This window comes from Chiloscyllium plagiosum, unplaced genomic scaffold, assembly GCF_037043375.1.
Source record: "Chiloscyllium plagiosum isolate Xiang-an unplaced genomic scaffold, Cpla_swu_hap1 HiC_scaffold_29, whole genome shotgun sequence".
Taxonomy (NCBI): Eukaryota; Metazoa; Chordata; class Chondrichthyes; order Orectolobiformes; family Hemiscylliidae; genus Chiloscyllium; species Chiloscyllium plagiosum.
The window spans coordinates 102,340,979-102,363,035 of NW_028270167.1; the positions used below are offsets into that span (position 1 = coordinate 102,340,979).

The window sequence follows — 22,057 nt, forward strand, 5'->3', positions numbered from 1 at the left end:
TGTTTATCTCTGTGCACTTACGTGCCTGTGTGAGTTGACATGTGGGAGGACATTTTTCAGATTTTGTATCTGTGTGTTCATGTGTGTATGTCTGTACGCATTGTGCTGTATGAATGTATATGTATTCATGCCCATTTGTGTGTTACCAAGGGTCGATGTTTCTCATGGTTATGTGTGAGTACTCCTGTTCATTTGTGCAAATGATTTTCTTTTGGTGTATGTGACTTTTTGTATGAGCTTAGGTGGGTGTTCAAGTACCACTTGTATGTGTGGCTCTGTGCGAGTATGCGTGTGTGACATCTTATCTATATGCACATTTAAGTGTGCACATAAATATGTGTCTTTAGGTGAGAGCCCGTATATATGTTATTACGTGTGCATTTGCGATCATCTCTCTGTATCTGTTCATATACCAGACTGCAATTTTTATTATTCTGATATATTGTTCTAATTTTAATGCATTGCCCATAATTAGATTTTGACCTTGGTGTTGCAGGAAACATTTCCCATCGTTGTGCAGAGATAAGCGTTTTATGAGCAACTCCTCTGTTGCAGTGATAGAACTTCTGTCTCTGAGAGAAAAGGCGTGAGTTCAAATCCCCACTGCCCCAGAGATAACATTTCTGAATATGTTTATTAGAAAATGTCTACTTGTGTTCTGTATGTGAAACAAAATGATATCAGGTATTCGAATACCAGAATTGATCCCATGTGTTCCAGAAAACTGAGACAAAACTATGGAATTCAAACTGGGACGATGCAAACACCAGTTTTGGATTATGGGAATCAATGTTAATCATTTGTTAACAGAGCCAAGCATGTCTAACATGCTTCAAAGGTATTGTTTTGCATGGAAATGTTAAATCTTTGGACAGTAAGCAAGAAGTTGACTGTCCCTGTTAGCAACTGGGTTACATTACAGAGGACATGCACCATGAAAACTCTGCACAGGGAGCAAGAGGACAGACCATTCATCGTTCCCCTCCCCTCTGCTCCACAACAACTTATCTGTTGATTCTCTTTGGTGTGAAAGTGAAGATACATTCTGTCAACTCATGCGCTGGCGCAAGATCCCTGGCAGTTCCCCAGAAACAAAGGTTACATTCAAACTGTTCTGCACTCTTTACGATTGGTATGTTCCAATCAAATTTAATTTTAAAGTGCCTTAAATTTACATTTCCAATTGGTGTAATTTGGCAGTTTAAAACTGACATGAATTTTGTAAGAATGTCCAATTGGGGGAATCAAAAACACCAAGTTCAAAACTCGTGCCCTACCCTTGACATAAAATGGACATTGTCAGATTTTGTCACAGAGGGATTTAGGATGGATAACATCCTTGGCGGAATCCTGCAATGAGTGAGCTTTACTCTATCTCTGACCCAGGGTGTATCTGAGCAGAGAACATTAACTGCACAAGACACTCGTTCTAGACCTGTTAATAATCCACTTTAACTACACAGATGCAATGTACGTCAGAGTGAGAAACAACTAATTCAGTATTTAACTCACAACTGGAGGAAAAAAAAACACTTCATTACTTCTGTTGAATTATTAAATGCAACTTTGAGATTTTTATTGACATGAATTAACAGTGTCCATCAGTGCAAGTGAAATGTTTACAAAACTCGGTTTACCGCTGGATTTATCGACTGTTCTGTTGATGATCTTCAATGGAATCGCTTCATGTCCCACCACACAGGAGTAAGAAGCACCGCTGGCCCACTCCTCCGCTGTAATGGATAACAGGCTGTAGATGAAGAAGGAAGTGTTGTCGCTCTCCGCCATCACCTCAGTGTTCTTGTAGTTACTGGGATTCACCGGCTTGTCATTGTTTGTCCACTTGACGAAGATCTCTCGGGGGGAGAAACCTCTCACCAAACAGGTGAGGGAGAGAAAACTCTGAGCGGAGATTTCTTCTGTTGGTGGCAGGAGGACCGACACTGATGGCTCCAGCGGATTAATCACTGCAGAATATTTGAGACAAATATAAATCAACCAAAAAAATCCTGAACCGATATCACAATTTCGCTAAATATTAAAATACACCGTGTTTAATTTGGGATTTATTTACTTTCGTTTTCTAAAGGAGCAGAATGGTACGCATACTGTTCATTAAAAAAAGGAAAGTTTAATGTGAAAGTTGCCTCCATGTTTCCAGCCCACAACGAGGACATTCTGGCCATTTGTCATTGCTGATGGTGGCGTCACAACTCAGGCTTCTTCCTACCTTATCTGACTTAATCAGAATACAATATCCTTTGGTCCATCTTTTTCTTAATCAGCTACTCAGCTATCCTGCCTTCAGATGCATCATTAATGCCCCCAACGGTGTTGGTTCATTACCAATCAAAGCCTGCCATTGATGTAACTGGATCTGGATTACACATGGGATCCTTTGTGCTTTAATCTCACCGCTCACCTTTCTCCTTGTGGATGGAGTCTCTCAGCGGAGTCGGTAGATTCTGATGGTACACCACACATTCAAAAGTAACGCCACTCATCCAGGCTTCAGTAGAAATGTCTAATTTGCTGATCACGCTGTCGGGATTCTGTCCAGGCTGCTCAGCAATCTCTGATTTCAGAGGCTTCTTTTCTTGTTTCCAGGTCACGTTGACTCCAGAAGGAAGATTGGACACAACGCAGGTTAACGTCACCGTCGCCTCCAGTAAGACTTGTTCTACTGGCGGTGGGAGGATTTTAACGGTGTTAGGGTGGCACTCGGTATCTTCTATGAAACAAAAATCAAAGTCAATGAAAAATGCCCCTTTCTGATACAAACAGCCAATCCTCAGATTACTCCTTCACCGGGTGAAGACACCACCTTCAAAATGGCAACTCCAACTATTGCTGAAACGATGCTTACTATTGTTGATGTATTTTGATCTGTGAAACATTTGTGATTATCTATAACATACCCTGTGTAATTATTCCGAAAGGACACTGGCTTTGTAACAAGTGAAACCTGTGAAAAAAGTAAAATCATCGAAGATACCATCATGTAACCCATGGAATTATCTTTCTTTCGGAGTTTGTCTCTCACTTAAGATCATCCATTGATACTTGTGACAAGAGTAATCTGAATATAATGAGTTCATTTCCATGTTCATAACCTTTAGGTGCAAGTGCTGCTGGTCACACTGACTGCCAAATCACATCCCAAATTTTGAACAGATTATAATAAATAATAATTATTTTCTTTGCAGAGTTCTAAAGTGTTACAGGAGCAGTGAACAGCCATGGAAATTCTGTTCATTATATTTAACATGATTAAAAATACTTTGCGTTATTGGTGTGATGTCATTCTCTAATTTATGTCATTGTTCCTCGTGGGCTGTGTTTGGAATAGATCTGAAAACAAGACATTGAGTACAGCATTGGATATCGAGAAGGACACCCATCTCCTTAAGTCTTTCCCTCCATTCAGTTAGTTCATAACTGGTCTGTACTTTCACTTTATTTACCAAGCTGCATTTTTTAATTTCTTCATAGAGCAGGAGAGAAAAAAAACAAACAAAAGCTTCTTAAATTAATCTAAAAACGCGATGGAAATGTCACTAATTTTATAGACATCCACTACTCACTGTGTAAACATCGCCACCCCAAACAGGCTAAATCAGCCTGTCTCGAGTTCCTAGTTCATTCATCCCTATTGTAGCATTCCCACCAGAATTTATTCTCCTGCCTCATCCACTAATTACAGAGAGCATCTTAAAGAAGCTCAGTGAGATCACATTTATCCCAGTTCATCAAATGTGATAGCCACTTGGTCTGTGGTCTGATCCCATAAATGAAGTTAAAGAGCTCAGGACCAGATAAAAATCGATGTCGTACAATGTCCAACCAACAGGTCATTCCTGAGCAGGGAATGAAGCATTGAACGCATTTTGATTTATTTTCAAGTAAGGGTCACTGCATATGTTAACCACGTCAATTTGATAGAGCATCAGAATAAGGCTGTTCGGCCAATCCAGAGTTTAGATCAGAATGATGCTGGAAAAGCACAGCAGGTCAGGCAGCATCCGACGAGCAGGAAAATCGACATTTCAGGCTAAAGCCATTCTCCTGCCTTCTCCCCGTACTAAACAAGAGCCGATCTATCTCTGGCTTGAGTACACACAATGGCCTGGCCCCCACAGCCCTCTGCAGCAACATGTTCCACAGACTCATCACCCTCTGGCTGAAGAAACCCTCCCCATCTCAGTTCTAAACGGTGCCCCTTTGACCCTGAGACTGTGCACTTGGGTCCTAGTCTCGCCTACCAGTCAAAGCATCTATTTCACATTCACTCGACCTCAGTCTCTCAGTATTTTCTATGTTTCAATCAGATATCTCTCCAATATCCCCCTCCACCCCAAACTTATCCTTGAAGCAGCTACCAGGCAAGCATTCAGCACTCTGAATGCCTCTCCCAGCATGGTCAGGCAATAAACTATTTAACAAAGCTCACTGTCTCTATCTATCTTCAACAGAGAGGAAACATGCTTTTCTGACTTGCCAAAAGGTTGAATTATGAGCAATGCTGATGTAACACTCAAACTGAAATGAGATACGTGGCATGTTGGGAAACGAGAAGCTGTACCGTGCTGTTTACTACGCCTGATAAATTCGTGTGTTTGATTCACATCAGAGTTCAGATTGATTTGTAGCTCTCTCAGTCTGTATCTCTTACCCTGGAGTGCGGTGATGTTTTTACTTTGAGTGTTCTCTCCATGAGTGACCTGGCAGGTATAGACCGCACTGTTGTACCATTCACCATAAGGGACCATCAGCCGACTCGTCACCGAGAAGTTCCCGTCCGCCTCACACACGGGAGACGTGAAGAAGCCAGAATCCAAGGGTCGGCCATTTTTCAACCAACTCACGGAGATTGACTTCGGACGGAACTCGATGATTGAACAGACGACGGTTGCAAACTTGCTGCTTGCGATTTCTTCACTGGAGCTCACAGTTAGGAGAAGGGTTGGTGGGAGAGGATCTGTACCTTTCGGAAACACATCGCATACATTATCCGATGAATTTCATAACAAATACAATCAGTTCTCAAATATCAAGGTTTCTTATGGTTAATGGATACAAGAATCATAATTGTGCAGAGTGCTGGAGAAGCTGGGATCCACACAGAAAGACCAGCAGGACAATGTGAAAGACGAAACTTAGAGGACACAGCAAGGGAATCAAGGAGGCACAGAAACTATAGGCCGGTAACATCAGAAGGGAGATAGCAACGTTGGATGGTATTCGTTTTAATGACAGAGTCTGATGAACAAGGCAGACGAATTACTTGCATAAATGAAGAAATGATGTCATTGCTATCACGGAGACATATTGAGAGCCGGGCAGGAGCGGCTATTCAATATTCCAGGATTTAGTGCCTTCAGGCGAGACAGGGAAAGATAGAAAATGATGGGGGCAGGGGTGTGCGGTACAGAATGTTGTTTCTGTTGCAATTCTGACAATAGTATTTTAGGCTGTAAAGAGAAATGAAATCATGGATACCTCCTTGAACAAAGGCAAATGGACAGTACTTCAAAACCAAAATACAGCAAACATAACGATTGGGAGAGCACGATAGACCTTACTATTGGTCCAAAATACCAAGTGCAAATACATGGGCAAATTTCAGAGACATGTAAATTAAATAGGGGAATGAGAAAAGAGGTTTTTCACTTCCTCAGCATAGGCTTGGATATTCACTTTGTCAAAAACTTAGAGGGAGCACAATTCTGAAAATAGCCCCAGGAGAATATTTGAACAAAGTATGTGTTTAATACAGAGAATTTTAATCCAGACCTTGCAAGAGAGGGGTGAACCTGGACTTAACTTTAGGGAATGAAGTGGACCCAGTGGGTAAAACACCAATGGTGGAGCACTTTGCAGACAGTGATCGTAAATCAGTTGGATTTCAGATTGTACTGCAAAGGAATAGAAATTGGCCCAAAGTTCTGAAAAGGGGAAGGACAATTTTAGTAAGATCTGGTAATGACTTGACCAGAGTGGACTGGAAGCTGACACTTATTGGTAAATCTGAGTCAGAGCAGTGTGACACATTTAAGAAAGAGATAGGAAAATCACAGGGAGGACATTTACCAGGAAGCCACTGCATGGTACCAAGAATGCAGCGGGCTCTGGACACCAAAGGGCATGGAGGGAGAGATAAAGAGAAACAAGGGAGGCTTCCGGTCTATACTGAAATCTCAAAACAATAGAAACTAATATGGAATACAGAACATGCAAGGGGGAGTTTGAAAGACAAAGGAATTAGAAGAGCAAAAGGGACCATGAGAAAATAATAGCAGTCAAAAGAAAGGAAAATATTTTTAAAAGTTACAGACTTATTCATAATAAAAGAATTATTCGGGAAACAGTAATGCCCATTAAGTGTTATTATTGGAGTGGAGCCGGAGGATTAGGTTGTGGTCAAAACGAATGTGTTGTGTCAGTGTTCACTAGGAAGAGGGACAATGTGGGGACAGAAATCATGGAGGGGTGTTGTGATGTACTTTCAGAAATTAGGACACATGATATGATGTTCTGTGTTGTCTTGCTGAATGAAAAGTGGTTATATTTCCAGGGCAGATGAAAAGTATACCAAGCGGTTGAGCGATCCAAAGGATGAAATAGTTGGGTCGCTGACAATAATTTAGAATTCCTGTCTGGCCACAGCAGTTGTGCCAAGTGAGTGTAGATCAGCCAACGTTGCACTGTTATGCAGGACAAAGGAAGGGATAAATAATGAAAACATAGATCACTCAAGCTAGTCTCAGTTGTAAGGAAACTATTGACAAGTGAATTTAGTCTTCATTTGGAAGATAAATCAACAATTTTCAGCACGGTTTTATTGAGAGGAAGTCATGTGTAACAATTTGATAGTAGTTTTCATAGATATAACTCGATGTCCAGATGATAGCAATAATCAGAGCCAATGGGATCCGAGTTAATTTGACAGATTGGATCTAGAACTGGCTGAGTGGTGGGAGCAGGAGTTAATAGTCATCGGGTGTCTGCGTGACAGGAAATCTATGTCTCCTGGTGTTCTGTAGGGATTAGTGTTGATTTCCTTGCTATTTCTCTTACATACCAATGATTGAGGCTCAAATTTAGGAGGATTAACCTGTGAATTCACAGATGAAATGAAAACTGTCATGGTAGTAAGTCATGAGCATAATGGCTTTAGATTGCAGGAGGATATAAAAGGGTTGGTTGTATGTGAAGAGAAAAGTTGCAAATGGAAATTATTCTGAATAAATGTAAGGTGATGTAATTCGGCAGAAGAATCTGTCAGGTATGACGTTTTGAATGGTGGAACCCTGGAAAGGCCTGAGGATCTTTGGTGCATGTACCCACCGATCCCCTATAGTACTGTGTCGTCTGGATAAAGAGGCTAAGAAAGTGGGAGGATATTTGCTTTTATTAGCCTAGACATTGACAATGAAGAGTGGTGAGATGGTTAGGCCATACTGAAGCGTTGTGTGCATGTTATCGAAGGAATGTGATTGCACTGAAGGCAGTATTGATGAGATTTGCCAGGATCTTGCCTGGGTTGGAGGGTTTTAGTTATGAAACTAGTTTAGATGGACAGGGGTTTTCCTTGGAGCAGAGGAGAATTAGGGAGATGATTATCATGATGTCTAGAATTATTTTAGGCATAGACAGGGTAAACTGGATGAAACCTTTCCCCTTGATGGAGAGATCAATGCCTCAGGGGCACAGGGTGAAGGTAAGGCCAGGAGCTTCCAAATGGATCTCAGGGGAAAACAAAATCAAACAGAGGGTGGTGTTAGCCTGGAGCTCAGCACCTATAAGTCATGTAGAGACTGAGCGCCTCATAATAGGTATGAAGTATCCTTGCAAGGGCAAGTCACACAAGGCAATGGATCATGTGCTGGCACATGAGACTGGAATAGTTAGGTGGCTGTTATTGATAGGCGTGAATTGGATGGATCAAAGGGACTTTTTCCTGTGCTATATAAGGTGATTCTGTGAAAACGGTTATAAATAATGCCTTATTCATGTAAATCCACAGATGCTCTGTTTATCTCAGTTCCCACAACACTTACCAACACATGGCATTTCTTTGCTCTTGTGTGACCCGCTGTGTTGAACCTCACAGTAGATTTCACTGGGGCAATCTACCACTGACCCAGGCAGGGTTAACTGGCTGCTCAGGGTGTAGGTTCCCTTCTTGTTTCTCACTGATGGGTAAGTCTTCAATCCAGTCGTGATCAGCTCCTCACCTTTCTTCCAGGTTACCTTGGTGACGTCAGGGGAATAGTCCATCGCCAAACAACCAACGATCAGAGAACCGGTGTTGTGCTCCTGACAGGAGGAGACCAGGCCATAAAGTGTGGGGGGAGACGGTGTCTCTACAATAGAATGACCAATTGAGCATGTTAGTTTCTGTTAATTTGACCTTATCAGTTACTCAAATGTATCCTCAGCTGTAAACGTTTGCCAGTATGCTCCCGCTGAGTCTACAGCATAACTGGGGTTTATTTTTGTTTCCTACCAGTTGCTGATCATGATCATTGGTTCCCTCTTTAGAAACATGCCCTCGACCTTGACCATTACCATATAATTTAGGACGAAGAACATCCTGATCCCACCCCAGTAACTGTTTGAAGATCTCACCAACTGACACTTTCACTTGATTGCTGTGAAGAGCAGAGACGTTTCACAAAATACAAACCAAGGAAATGCAGATTCATCGAAATTCTACAATGTGTGCAAACAGGCCATTTGGCCCAACAAGTCCACACCCACCCTCTGAAAAGTAACGCATCCAGACCCATTCCCCTACCCTATTATGCTACAGTTAACCCTGACTAATGCACCTAAACTCCCAATCACTGAACACAACATTTACAATTCCCCCAACTTACACATCTTTGGAGTGTGGGAAGAAATGCACACAGACGTGGGGAGAAAGTGCCAACTCCACACAGACAGTCACCCGAGGCTGGAATGGAACCCGAGTCCCTAGCACTGTGAGGCAGCAGCACTAACCACGAAACCAGCGTGCTGCCCCACTAGGTGCCGTGCTGCTGGAAATACCCAACAGCTGGCAGTACCCCCGGACAGAAATCAGAGTGAATCATAGAACATAGAACATTACAGCGCAGTACAGGCCCTTCGGCCCTCGATGTTGCGCTGCCCTGTCATACTAATCTGAAGCCCATCCCACCTACACTATCCTATGTACGTCCATATGTTTGTCCAATGACGACTTAAATGTACTTTAACTTGGCGAATCTACTACCGTTGCAGGCAAAGCATTCCATACCCTTATTACTCAATGAGTAAAGAAACTACCTCCGACATCTGTCTTATACCTATCTCCCCTCACTTTAAAGTTGTGTCCCCTCGTGTTTGCTGTCCCCATACTTGGAAATCAGGCCTAGTGAGCCTTCCTCACTTATCAGTGCAAGGTAGAATGTTCTCTCTGGGAGGAAGGTCACTGCAGCAGCAGCACAGGCAGGAGCTGAGCACTGGGATGGGGAGGATGGCTGTCACGGCTGAACTCATGCCAATTGTCTGGAAGTTGAAACATCTCATTTACAATTATCTGAATTCTGGAGGCCTCTGAAAAATGGAGGACCATTAAGGTTCAGAGACTTTGGAGTGTTACAGCTGAGTATTTACGTAAATATAATTTGAGAAATGAACAAGTAATCTTTAACATTAAAAACTATCAAACTGACACGCAGTTCACCAGCAAATCTCATCTTTCAGACTAACCACTGCACTTACTTTGTCTAGACCTAAATTCCCACTCATATTGACAAACTCTCCCCTGCTAGACACCCATTCATGCCCAGAACACACAGCCCCTATCACACGAAACACATCCAAGGCAATCCATGTTGGTAGTGTAGCTGAGCAGAGAGATCTCGGTGTCCATGTACACAAATCCCGAAAAGTTGCCAGCCAGTTTGATAGAGTTATTAAGAAGGCATACTTTGTGTTGGCTTTCATCGATAGAGGGACTGAGTTTCAGAACCACGAGGTTAGGCTGCGGCTGTACAAAACTCTGGTGGGGCCGCACTTGGGAGTATTGTGTACTGTTCTGGTCAGCACATTATAGAAAGAATGTGGAAGCTTTGGAATAGTTCAGAGGAGGTTTACCAGGATGTTGATTGGTATGGCGGGAAGGTTTAATGACGAAAGGAAGAGGGTCTTGAGGCTGTTTTATTTGAGAGAAGAAGGTTGAGAGGTGACTTAATTGAGACATAAAAGATAAACAGAGGGTGGACAGTGAAAGTCTTTTCCTTGAATAGTGATGGCTAGCAAGAGAGGACATAGATGACAGATGTCAGAGGTTGTTTCTTTACTCAGAGAGTAGTAGGGCCATGGAACGCACTGCCTGCAACAATAGTACACTCGCCAACTTTAAGGGCATTGAAAAGGTCATTGGATAAACATATGGATGAAAATGGAATCGTGTAAGATAGATAGGCTTCAGATTGGTTCCACAGGTCAGTGCACATCGAGGGCTGAAGGACCTGTACAGCACTGTAATGTTCTATATTCTATATTCCAGATGGACATATGATCTCAATTCCTTTCACTCATTTGCACTCCTGCCGCCCTGCACCTGTCCCATGGTGAATCTGGCCCTGACTGGACCTGGCACCATCATTTTCTCAACCTCTGACAAAAGCCCACTACCCAAGACATGACCTCAGCCCTTGATCACTGACCTCTCACCTTACCCAAGTCAACCTGTGCACATTGCATCCCAGCTCCTTTCGCATCTGTCCTTTACCACCTACCATTTTGCCAGACTCCGAGCTTTGCATTTTGACAACACGTCCCCCTGTCACTTCATTACAGTGACCTTCCACCCCCGAAACATCCTGGAACTCTGCCCACCTCTACACTAACCACCTGGCACACTGCCCACCTCTACACTAACCAGCCTGGCACTCTGCCCACCTCTGCACTAACCAGCCCGGCACTCTGCCCACCTCTACACTAACCACCTGGCACACTGCCCACCTCTGCACTAACCAGTCTGGCACTCTGCCCACCTCTACACTAACAAGCCTGGCACTCTGCCCACCTCTGCACTAACCAGCATGGCACTCTGCCTACCTCTACACTAACCAGCCTGGCACTATGCCCACCTCTGCACTAACCAGCCTGGCACTCTGCTCAGCTCTACACTAACCAGCCTGGCACACTGCCCACCTCCACACTAACCAGCCTGGCACTCTGCCCACCTCTGCACTAACCAGCCTGGCACACTGCCCACCTCTACACTAACCAGCCTGGCACACTGCCCATCTCCACACTAACCAGCCTGGCACTCTGCCCACCTCCACACTAACCAGCCTGGCACTCTGCCCACCTCCACACTAACCAGCCTGGCACTCTGCCCACATCTACACTAACTAGCCTGGCACACTGCCCACCTCTACACTAACCAGCCTGGCACACTGACCACCTCTGCACTAACCAGCCTGGCACACTGCCCACCTCTACACTAACCAGTCTGGCACTCTGCCCACCTCTACACTAACAAGCCTGGCACACTGCCCACCTCTACATTAACCAGCCTGGCACTCTGCCCACCTCTACACTAACCATCCTGGCACACTGCCCACCTCTACACTAACCAGCCTGGCACTCTGCCCACCTCTACACTAACCAGCCTGGCATGCTGCTCACTTCTACACTAACCAGCCTGGCATCCTGCCCACCTCTATACTAACCAGCCTGGCATGCTGCTCACTTCTACACTAACCAGCCTGGCATCCTGCCCACCTCTGCACTAACCAGCCTGGCATCCTGCCCACCTCTGCACTAACCAGCCTGGCACTCTGCCCACCTCCACACTAACCAGCCTGGCACACTGCCCACATCTGCACTAACCAGCCTGGCACTCTACCCACCTCTGCACTAACCAGCCTGGCACTCTGCCCACCTCTACACTAACCAGCCTGGCACACTGTCCACCTCTACACTAACCAGCCTGGCACTCTGCCCACCTCTACAGTAACCATCCTGGCACACTGCCCACCTCTACACTAACCAGCCTGGCACTCTGCCCACCTCTGCACTAACCAGCCTGGCACACTGCCCACCTCTACACTAACCAGCCTGGCACTCTGCCCACCTCTGCACTAACCAGCCTGGCACACTGCCCACCTCTGCACTAACCAGCCTGGCATCCTGCTCACCTCTCCATAAACCAGCCTGGCAAAGACAGACCTCCTGCATTTCAGCTCAAACTACCCCTCACCTACCAAGCACAATTCGACCAAATTATCCTGTGACCATTACCATTTACCTTGATGCCACCTTGCCAGACAGAGTGCATGCAAGCTTACCCAGCAGCCAGCCAACACCTCACAGCCTACCAGCCCAAACTCTCCCACATGCCCAATCTAGCCCCTCACTTGCTCACCTTCTAACTTTGAGCCTACTCCACCATAAAGTCAGTGAGTCATAAAATCATACAGCACAGAAACAGTTCCTTTGGTCCAGCTCATCCATGCTGACCAGAGTTCCCGAATTAAACTAATTCCACTTGCCTGCCTTTGGCCCATATCCATCCAGACCTATCCAGTTCATGGAGCTATTCAAATGTCTTCTAAATGTTGGACCTATCTCTGCATTTACCACTTCCTCTGGCAGTTCATTCCAATGTTTTGGACAGTTACAACATGAAGCCCTAACCCTGCACTCAGTGCTCTGACCAATGAAGGTACATGTGCCAAACGCCTTCAACACACTAGCTACTTGAGACGCTTTCAAGAATCTACGAGTCTGGACCTCAGGATCCTCAGTGTTCAATATCACTACCCAGTGCCTTACCATGAACTCTGTAAGACTCTATGAGTCTGGACCCTCAGGGCCCTATGTTCAACATCACTACCCAGTGCCCTACCATTAACTCTGTAAGTTGTGACCTGATTTGACTTCTCAAAAAGCAACACGTCGTATTCATTTAAATTACACTCCATCTGCCACTCCTCAGCCCATTGGCCCAGCTGATCAAGATCTCAGTGTACGTTCAGATAACTTTCACTGCCAATTATACCACCAATGTTGGCGTTACATGCAAACTTACAAACCATGTCCCATTCAATGTTTTCATGGCTTTCAACCAATATTGTACCCTGTTTGCCTTTCTCCCACATATCCGGAGCATTTTTTAAGGATTGAAGGAATCTATCTCCTTATTGAAATCATCTAAGATTTTGTCCTGAATCAATTTCTGTGGTGGAGAATTCCAAAGTTCCACCATCCTTTTGCTGAACAGTAAACAATCAGGTTCAATGTTATCGGTGTGTTGGGAAGACTGGTGAGCAGCAAGATTAATGATGATCCCATGAATGGAATAGCCTTCTAGAGGGGCCGTGGGGCCTTCTTCAGCTTCCATTTTGCATGCATGTTCCAAAACTGTGATCCTTGAGGATAAGGGCGCACATGCATGTAAATGCTTCACCTGAAAGCTCTCCTCCAAATTAGACTTCAACTTGACTCTTAACTATTTCCCTGCCCGTTTCCTCTTCCTTGATCACAGCCATGGGACTCACTTCCTAACAGCGCTGTGAATGTGCTAATACCACACAAACTTCAGCAATTCAAATAGACTGATGATAACTGGTTTCTCAAGGCGATATAAAAAGTCTGACACTTCCACACCTGTCTAGAGATTCAAACAACCACTGGAAGAATTGAAAATTATTTGAGGCACTTGTGTGTCTCCACAAGATGACATGATTTCGTTTTGTGTGATTTGACTGTGTTTTCACTGAATGAACAGAGCTCTTTCTTAATCATACAATAGGAAGGAAGCTTCCCGCGTTTTTAGCAAGGCAATACACATTACATTTCTTTATTCCAGGGAAGTATAGTGTTAAATTAAAGAAATATGATGATTGGGATGTTTCAATTGGAAATTGTCAGAGATTTAAAGTTTACTTTCATGAGTAATTAATTCCAGCCTCATTGTGTCACAGTACTCACAGGAATGTCTTTCAGAAATGGTGTCTCTCTTTGTTATGGGCAGTCGAATCAGTAAATCTGGGATAGTTTTTGCTTGTTAATCAAAGGTGTTGAAGAGTTTTAGCCAAAGGGAGACCTGTGGATTTAGCTCACAGATGCTCCATGATCGAAGTAAGTGGTGGAACAGCTCGAGGGGCTGAGTGCCTTCCTCTTGCTCCGACCTTCCTATCATTGTGTCATTCATTAAGCTAGCACTGGCGGTGAACACTTTTTATTAAAATATTTCAACAAATTAATTGTTTCACACATGCTTTAGGAAAAACTTCTGTTGATTATTTGGAACAGGATCATTGACATTCTCTATTTGAGTGATCAAAATAACTTCCACCCAATTACAGCAGCCACTGCGCTCTGGAGTGTGTTGTTACTTCATATTGGTTTCTTGTGAAACTACAGCTCGAGATCAGGGCGCTCCAATTCAATGATTCTCTGATATTTAATATCTCTGAACATTCGCAATTTGTTCAAATGCATCTTTTCTCTGAAGAACGTGCTTCATCGAACATAACATTTTTAAATGAAACAACAAACTTTAAATGCTAGAAAACCAAAATAAAGACAGAAATTTCTGAAGAAACTCAGCAGGTCTGGCAGCTCCTGTGGAGAGAAGGCAAGGTTAACCTATCGCATCCAGAGACCCCCTCTTCACCAAATTGTTTTCATGTTTTTGGCACAAGAGCTCACACCTGTTGAGATAAACAGTGATTACATTGGCTTGACTCCTGTTGGAAAAAGAATTCTTAGCAGAGGTACTGGATGGACTGAGATAGCAATTGAAGACCAACTGAAAAGCTTTCACCATCTGCAGCAAGTGTTGGATTCAGCGGAACTCCCACCGTACTGAACAATCAAATTTAGCTCCAGCACTGGTTTAATATCAAGTAAAACAGCCTAAGCATAATCTCATCAAATATGCTTCGAAAATGATTCATTCTGGATTAGTTATAAATGATATTGTTAGAACAGCAAGTCAAAAGCTGGGATTTCTTTGAGCACTTACTCCATTAACCCCATCTAGCGATACCCAAAAGCTTGTGAACAAACATTGATCTGGAAAAAGCTGCTAACCACCAAAATTCTGTTTAATATCTAAGAGACACAAGTCAGGACAGCGATTGAATAGATTTCATTGGCCTCTGTGAGTGGAATTCCAACAAACACCCAGACATGTCAATCTGCTTTCTTGCACTGAAGTAACCTGATAAGAGATTGTGTTACATACCTCTCTAACATATTGTAAGTGAACACAGGCCACCTGGCACAGAATCAGGGACTCTACTACAACATCACAACAGACCTGAACACAATGAGCTTGACACTATCACGGAGAACACAGCCCACCTGTTTTGACAATACATAAACCATGTTAGTTATTGTCACCTTCCAACAACCAGGGATTGTTCCAGAATTTTCGTACAATGAAAGTAATATTTCAACATTTATCCAAGAATGCTTTGACAGCAGCTCCAAATTGTTCAAACTCTATGGGAACTACAGCGGAATAAATCTAGGAATTGCATTGCCATCAATTCACTGTCACTGGATTCCAACCTCGAACTCCCTTCCTCTTTCCCCTGTGAATGTTGCTGCACCAGACGGTCTACTTAGTTTGGAAAAGATTAAAATGTTTTTAAGTGTAATATGACCGTTGCCAGTGACATTAAAAGCTGATAATAGGTATTCAAATAATAAGATGCAAAAAAATTCTGATTCTACATTGTGCCACGGAACATGTCCTGCATAACTGAGGCACAAAGAAAATATGCAGCATATTTCCCTCTGCCTCGCTCAATCAAATATCTCTTGTTGCCAACAACCAATTTCAAAACTCTTGCTATCTGCCTTTTGTTCCTGAAACGTTCGTTCTGATTGGAACAACTTAGTCAGGGCTCTCAATTCTGAGGCACCTAATCGAATATTGTATTTCTGGCAGATAAAAGTGGTTTTGAAGCTCAAGATAAAATTGAACTGTCTGATATTCAGGTATCCGAACTGGACAATCTACAAATGGTCAGGACCGTTAACAAGTTAGTCGGAGATAGCACAGAAACAAACTGCACAACAGACTTAATCCTAGAGGATAGATTGCTCAACTCCTCACGTCAAATATATTCACTGTAATTGAACATTCATCAGAGGAACTAACCAGAGGATTAATGTGAATGAGAATGTGTTCACAATGAACATAAATAACCACTGAGTTAATAAACTTAATAAGTCATTGTATTTAACAAAATTATTGAGGTGGGAAATATCGCCAATTAAAGCACAGATCCGGAGGAAATGGATTATTCTCTAAATTATTTTTACATATTCTTAAAACGTTCCTTGAACTGTGGAGATTTTGCATGCACTGCATAAAGTCAGTACTGCATTCCAGTGTGGAAAGCATTTCTGTTGGAGGAATTAGGGCAAGGTCATATTCTTGTTAACAGCTTTTAATAAACGAAAATGTTTAAAAAGGTATGAATTGAAAACATGCTTCTGTCTGGAGTTGCCCGCTTTAGTGGATGTCTAAGTAAATGTGGGCACTGCTGCCTCACAGATCCAGGTACCCAGGCTCGGTTCCAGCCTCGGGTGACTGCCTGTGTGGAGTTTACACAATCTCCCCTGTGTCTGTGTGGGTTTCCTCCCACAATCCAAAGATGTGCATGTCAGGTCAACTGGTCATGCTATATCGTCCATAGTGTTAGGTGCATTAGTCAGGGGTAAATATAGGGTAGGGGAATGGATCTGGGTGGGTTACTCTTCAGAGGGTCGGTGTGGACTTGTTGGGCCAAATGGCCCGATACATACTGCAGGAAATCTAATCTAAATGATTGTCACACTTAACTAATGTGAGCAGATTCCTTCCGATCGCTACATTGCAATAAATCGGTCAAGTATATTTATTAAAATAAATATTACTCTATTTTAAGTTTCTGAATAAACAATGTGCTCTGTTATCCTCTAGTTCATGTCTTCTGCAAATTTGTGTACTCTGCATCCGTCTGAACACATCGATTTAATATGGATTCTCTGCGTTTGCAGCAAGCACTCCCATGGTTTTAAGAGTAAGGTTCCTACAGTATAGAAACAGGCCATTTGGCCCAAGAATTCCACACTGACCCTCTGGACAGTAAGTAGCCCAGCCAGACCCATTCCCCCTAATTTATATTTACCCCTGACTAATGCACCCTAACCGACACATCCCTGAACACTGTGTGCAATTTAACACAGCCAATCACCTGACCTGCACATCTTTTTGACTGTGGTAGGAAACCAGAGCGCCCGAAGGAAACCCACGCAGACACAGGGAGAATGTGCTAACTCCACACAGGCAGTCACCCGACGGTGGAATCGAATTTGGGACCCTGGCTCTGTGAGGCAGAAGTGCCAACCACTGAGACACCATGCTGCCCTGCGAGGTCATGAGTGGATTATTTTAATTAATTCGAAATTTGGCCTTGGTCACATAATTCACTATAGCAGTTGTTTCCGAACAAATGACTCCTCAGTTGATATTGTGTTGTAAAATGTAACTATTCATTTAAAATGCACAGATTGGGAACACCTAAAGCACTGTGCAGATTAAATAATTCAGTTAATGTTTTATTTTTATCCTGTAAATCCAGTTTAATCAGGGACATAACAATTAATTAACTCAAGTTACGTGTGAAACTGATCAAAGCAGTGAAACGGACCTGTTCTTCATAGAATTGAGCAGAATTTCCAAATGGTTTTTGCCATTGATCTTTTCCAGCCAGAAAAATATGTATGTAGTGTACAGCGGAATTGAAAGGTGTTTCTTGATCAATTATAACACAGTCATGGCATTTTTGCTCAAGAGCAAGAACTATTATAACATTAGACTTTTGAAATTCTATTTATATTTCTCTATGACTTGTAAACTGTTTAGAGACAGACCTTGTGATTGAACTAGATAGTGGCGTTTTGAATTTGGATTGTAAAGCATGGATTAGATTAATCCTTAATTATTACTTTTAAGTAAAAATGGCGCCCGAAGGTGTCTGTTTTCCCTTCATTTCTAAAACCTTTGTGATTTGTCTTTCACTTTATAATAGGCTTTATGAAATTTAAACTCGCATGCTGATTGCAATGAATGGGGAACCTGGAGCGGTTCACTGTCACCAACCATGTTAACATTGCAAGAACAATGTAGAAACCAGAAACGGTTTCCCAAATATAACACATTTAATGTTACTCAAGCACAGTCCCTCCTCAACAGATCAACGATCACCAGATCACAACACGGTGTGTTTGCAGCAGAACTCGCTCTGCAAACATTTTCAATAGAACCAAGAACATGATGCAACCTCACAAAAAAAAACAAATTGAAGTCTAACAAACCTGCTCAGAATCCAGCAAACTAATGATTAAATTGAATAGAAATAACAAGTCATAACAGCAGCCTTGTTTGTGAGGGGACTTAACACTTAAAGCTGTAACGTTTCTGGCAACAGTTCAATTTATTTCCAACCTGTACACCCTTCCTGATCGTGACAATCTTGTGCAGCGCACAGTAGGGCGGTTGAAGGCATATATTGATTATTCACTTCATGGTCAAACCAAAATTACTGAATGGACAAATATTACCACATTATAATTTTAAGTTAGTTTCAATTACATAATCTGACCAATTCTGTAGTTTCAGATTTTAGTCCCAAATTTTATTTTGAATGAGGCTACTCAAAACAAAATTCAGTTAGTTTACAATTAGAACTGAGTTTTGTTTTAAAAAGTCAATGCATTAAAAACTCGTTTTTTTCATTTCTCACACTTCCGGGTTTCTGCCTTAAGTTGTTTTTCAGACCGTTACAAATGGATGTAATGTTTTCAATCAAGCAGAGAAAAATGTGTCATATAAGTTTAACAAATGCAGAAATGATTCATGAAAAACCAAAGAACTTCACAAACATTGGTAATGAAAAGTAATCCAGAGAGTCAATCTCCTCACCAGAAAGAAAACACCGATTACAGAAAGCATAAAAACGCTGATCAATTTCACAAACTGAATAAGATCCAATCAACTCAATTCAACAGAATCAAGGAAAATAAAATCAGAATCCAATCAACTCAAAACAACAGATTTGAATGAAACATAATCAGAATCCAAACAATTCAATTCAACAGAATCAAATAAAACAATTTCAAAAGCCAATCAACACAATTCAACAAAACCAAGTAAAAACAAAGTCAGAATCCAATCAACACAGTTCAAACCGAATCAACCAAAACAAAGCCAAAATCCAATCAACTCAATTCAACAGAATCAAGTAAAACAAACTCAGAATCTAATCAACAGAATGCAATATAGCACCGCAAGAAAATTTTATGACAGTTTCTAACCTGCTTGTCATCAACTAATTAACAAAATAAATGCGAAAATATAATCAGGGTAAGAACATACATTCAAGAAATTAATAATGATATTTTAGCATATTTTAATCATGTTTAGTAATGTCTCGAACATCTTTGATTTCTTAGCGTTTGTTGTTGATAATAAAACTCACAGTCAGGTTGTCACTGACATTAACCATTATTTATAGCTGACTGATTAAGAGACATTAGGCGTTTCAAGTAACCCAGCCACACAGAATGCCCATCTGAACAAAAAAAGAGATACACCGAGCAACTGACTCCATCATCCCCATTGTAACTATTTGCTGAGCCTTAACTGAAGTCTGTAATCAATCTGAACAAAAATCAATCCGAACCAAACCAAACTCAGCACAGAATCTGAGTTTCATTTAATTCAAAAATTAGTCACATGAATAGAAAGTTTTTAAAAAGTCACTAAGAAAGTTCAAGGGTCTTACCTGAAGTCACTGTCACCATGGTCCCTTGGCCCCAGTCATCAAGTTCGTACCACAGTGTTACATCCTCTGGACTGGGTCACACAATAACTAGCTCTGTATAAAACAAATCAAAAATCTGCCATCGTTTTAAATTTTCAGAACCACAGACAAAATAATGTCACGATAAATCTTCATCACATAATTGCGCTAGTGAATTCTGAACATTCTTGATTAATGTTAATACTGTTTTATACTTCACAGAGTAACACATGAGCTGATTCTCAAAATCCCCAACTGGTGTATCAATAATTACCCAACACTTTTACAAATTAAATAGTGATACTGGCATTAAACCGCACAGAACTAATACTGCTCTGCAAGTTAAGACGGTTTGTAGAAGTAATCACTGACTAGTTTGAAACAATGGAGGCTGACTAGGGTTTTGTATTGGTCATAATTGCAGTGTCAACCCAGTTGTACCCATGAGCTCTCTTGCACAGTAATAGATGGCGGTGTCTTCGATCTTCAGGTTCTCCATGTCCAACGCGAAAATGCTGTTTGAAGTGTCTTTGGACGCAGTAAATCGACCCTTAATCGCTGGTGCATAGTTATTGCTGTTTGAATTATAGTAGTACAGCAGCCACTCCAGACCCTGTCCGGGAACCTGTCGGACCCAGTGCATGGTGTAGCTGCCAAGATTGAAGCCGCTGGTTTTACAGGTCAGTTTCAGGCTGCCTGCGGGACGGCCAGTCTCTGTCTCTGGCTGGGTCAAAACAACCTCCGACTGGACACCTTTAAAAAGAAAACAAATAAACCATGAGCATTAATGCTGATGAAATGATGGCTGAGTCTTTTATATTCCTGCGGTAGACGAACATTGAGACAGTCACAAAGAGAGACTTGAACAAAAAACACTCACATGATAAGAAAGTCAGCAACAAACTGAGAAAAAGTGTCGACACAATCATTCTGATAACTTGTGGGAAGCGGTTCTGCTAAGATCTTTCTAAACAGATCCGACCCAGGAGTGTTGAATTACGGTCCAGTGCCCAGGATTTATATGGCCATCGGAAGGGGCAGGCTTACAGCTTCCGCATGTTGGTTTCCTGCTGGAGGCTCAGACTGGATCCTGGTATCAGCTTGCACAGCCCGAACACATGGGGTCATGTTTTTACATGAGGTTCTGCTTACACATGGACACATACACATCTTGGGATAGTGGTTTTGCTGAATAGCTTTTTGGAAGTAAATTTGAGTGGCTTCAGGTCTGTTTCACATGATAGTTGCACGTATATTGTTTAAAAAAAAACAAATTCAACTGGAAGTTAGCTCCCTTTATTTCTACATTCATTCACACGCGGATAAAACTAAAATTAAAGTTCAAACATATAACTAGCTAATAAAACAGTTGAGCTTTTCTTCCCTGGATACTGCAAGTCTCTGTCGCACTCAAAATAACATGTAATTCATACTAAACATTTCAAAATTCAATTTAGGCAACTGAATACAGAGCGTGTCCAAAGTGATTATACTTAGAATATTCAATTAGAAGTTAATTCCCTTTAATCCTACATGCCACCACAAGCAGATAAAGCTAAAAAGAACTTCAATAATATTATTAGCCAAAAACGTGAATGACTTTATTTTTGCTGTCACTCAAAGTCTCTCTCACATTACAAAATAACATACCATTTCTAATCTGGGTTTCTAAATTCAGTTTCAGCAACCTAATATAGAGCATGTCTAAAGTGATTATGTTCAGAATGTGAGTGTATGTCACTAAACAGTTTGGACCCGGAGATTAGAAGCACCTCCTTACATTGCAGAATGTCTCTCCCTGCATCTTTTTTTTCAAATTGCTCCGACACTAAAATGCACAGTAAAGGAAAGCTGTGTGCCTGAGAAACAAAATGTGAGTTCGCAGTGATACACAACACCGAGGTAAACTTTTGAAAGAGCGTCTAATGAACTAGAACAAAACAGTCCATAAGTTTTTTTTTTAAATCCTCAATGTCTAAACCATTGCCTGTAACAGTCTGGGTACATCAGGAATGTTTTGTTAAATTAGAGAGTATTACAGTAATAATTACCACGAATGTAGGTTATAAACAGTACATTTCTCTGCTCACTGATAGCTCTGACAGGGCAGTTAACTCATTAAAATCAGCAAAAATTCGCTGTTACACTACACCAGTGTTAACCATGTATAAAGGGCCCACTCAGTTTTAATGAGATACATGAAT

At 42.0% G+C, this 22,057-nt stretch overlaps 1 gene segment (V, D, J or C); it reads right to left on the minus strand.

Annotated features, from left to right (window-relative positions):
• Positions 1–1,551: 1,551 nt before the first annotated feature.
• LOC148142473 (Ig heavy chain C region-like) lies at positions 1,552–19,869 on the minus strand. The segment is given in 5 exon segments: positions 1,552–1,967; positions 2,423–2,731; positions 4,673–4,984; positions 8,061–8,366; positions 19,836–19,869. Coding segments are annotated over 5 exon segments (1,338 nt in total).
• Between the last annotated feature and the right edge of the window lie 2,188 nt (positions 19,870–22,057).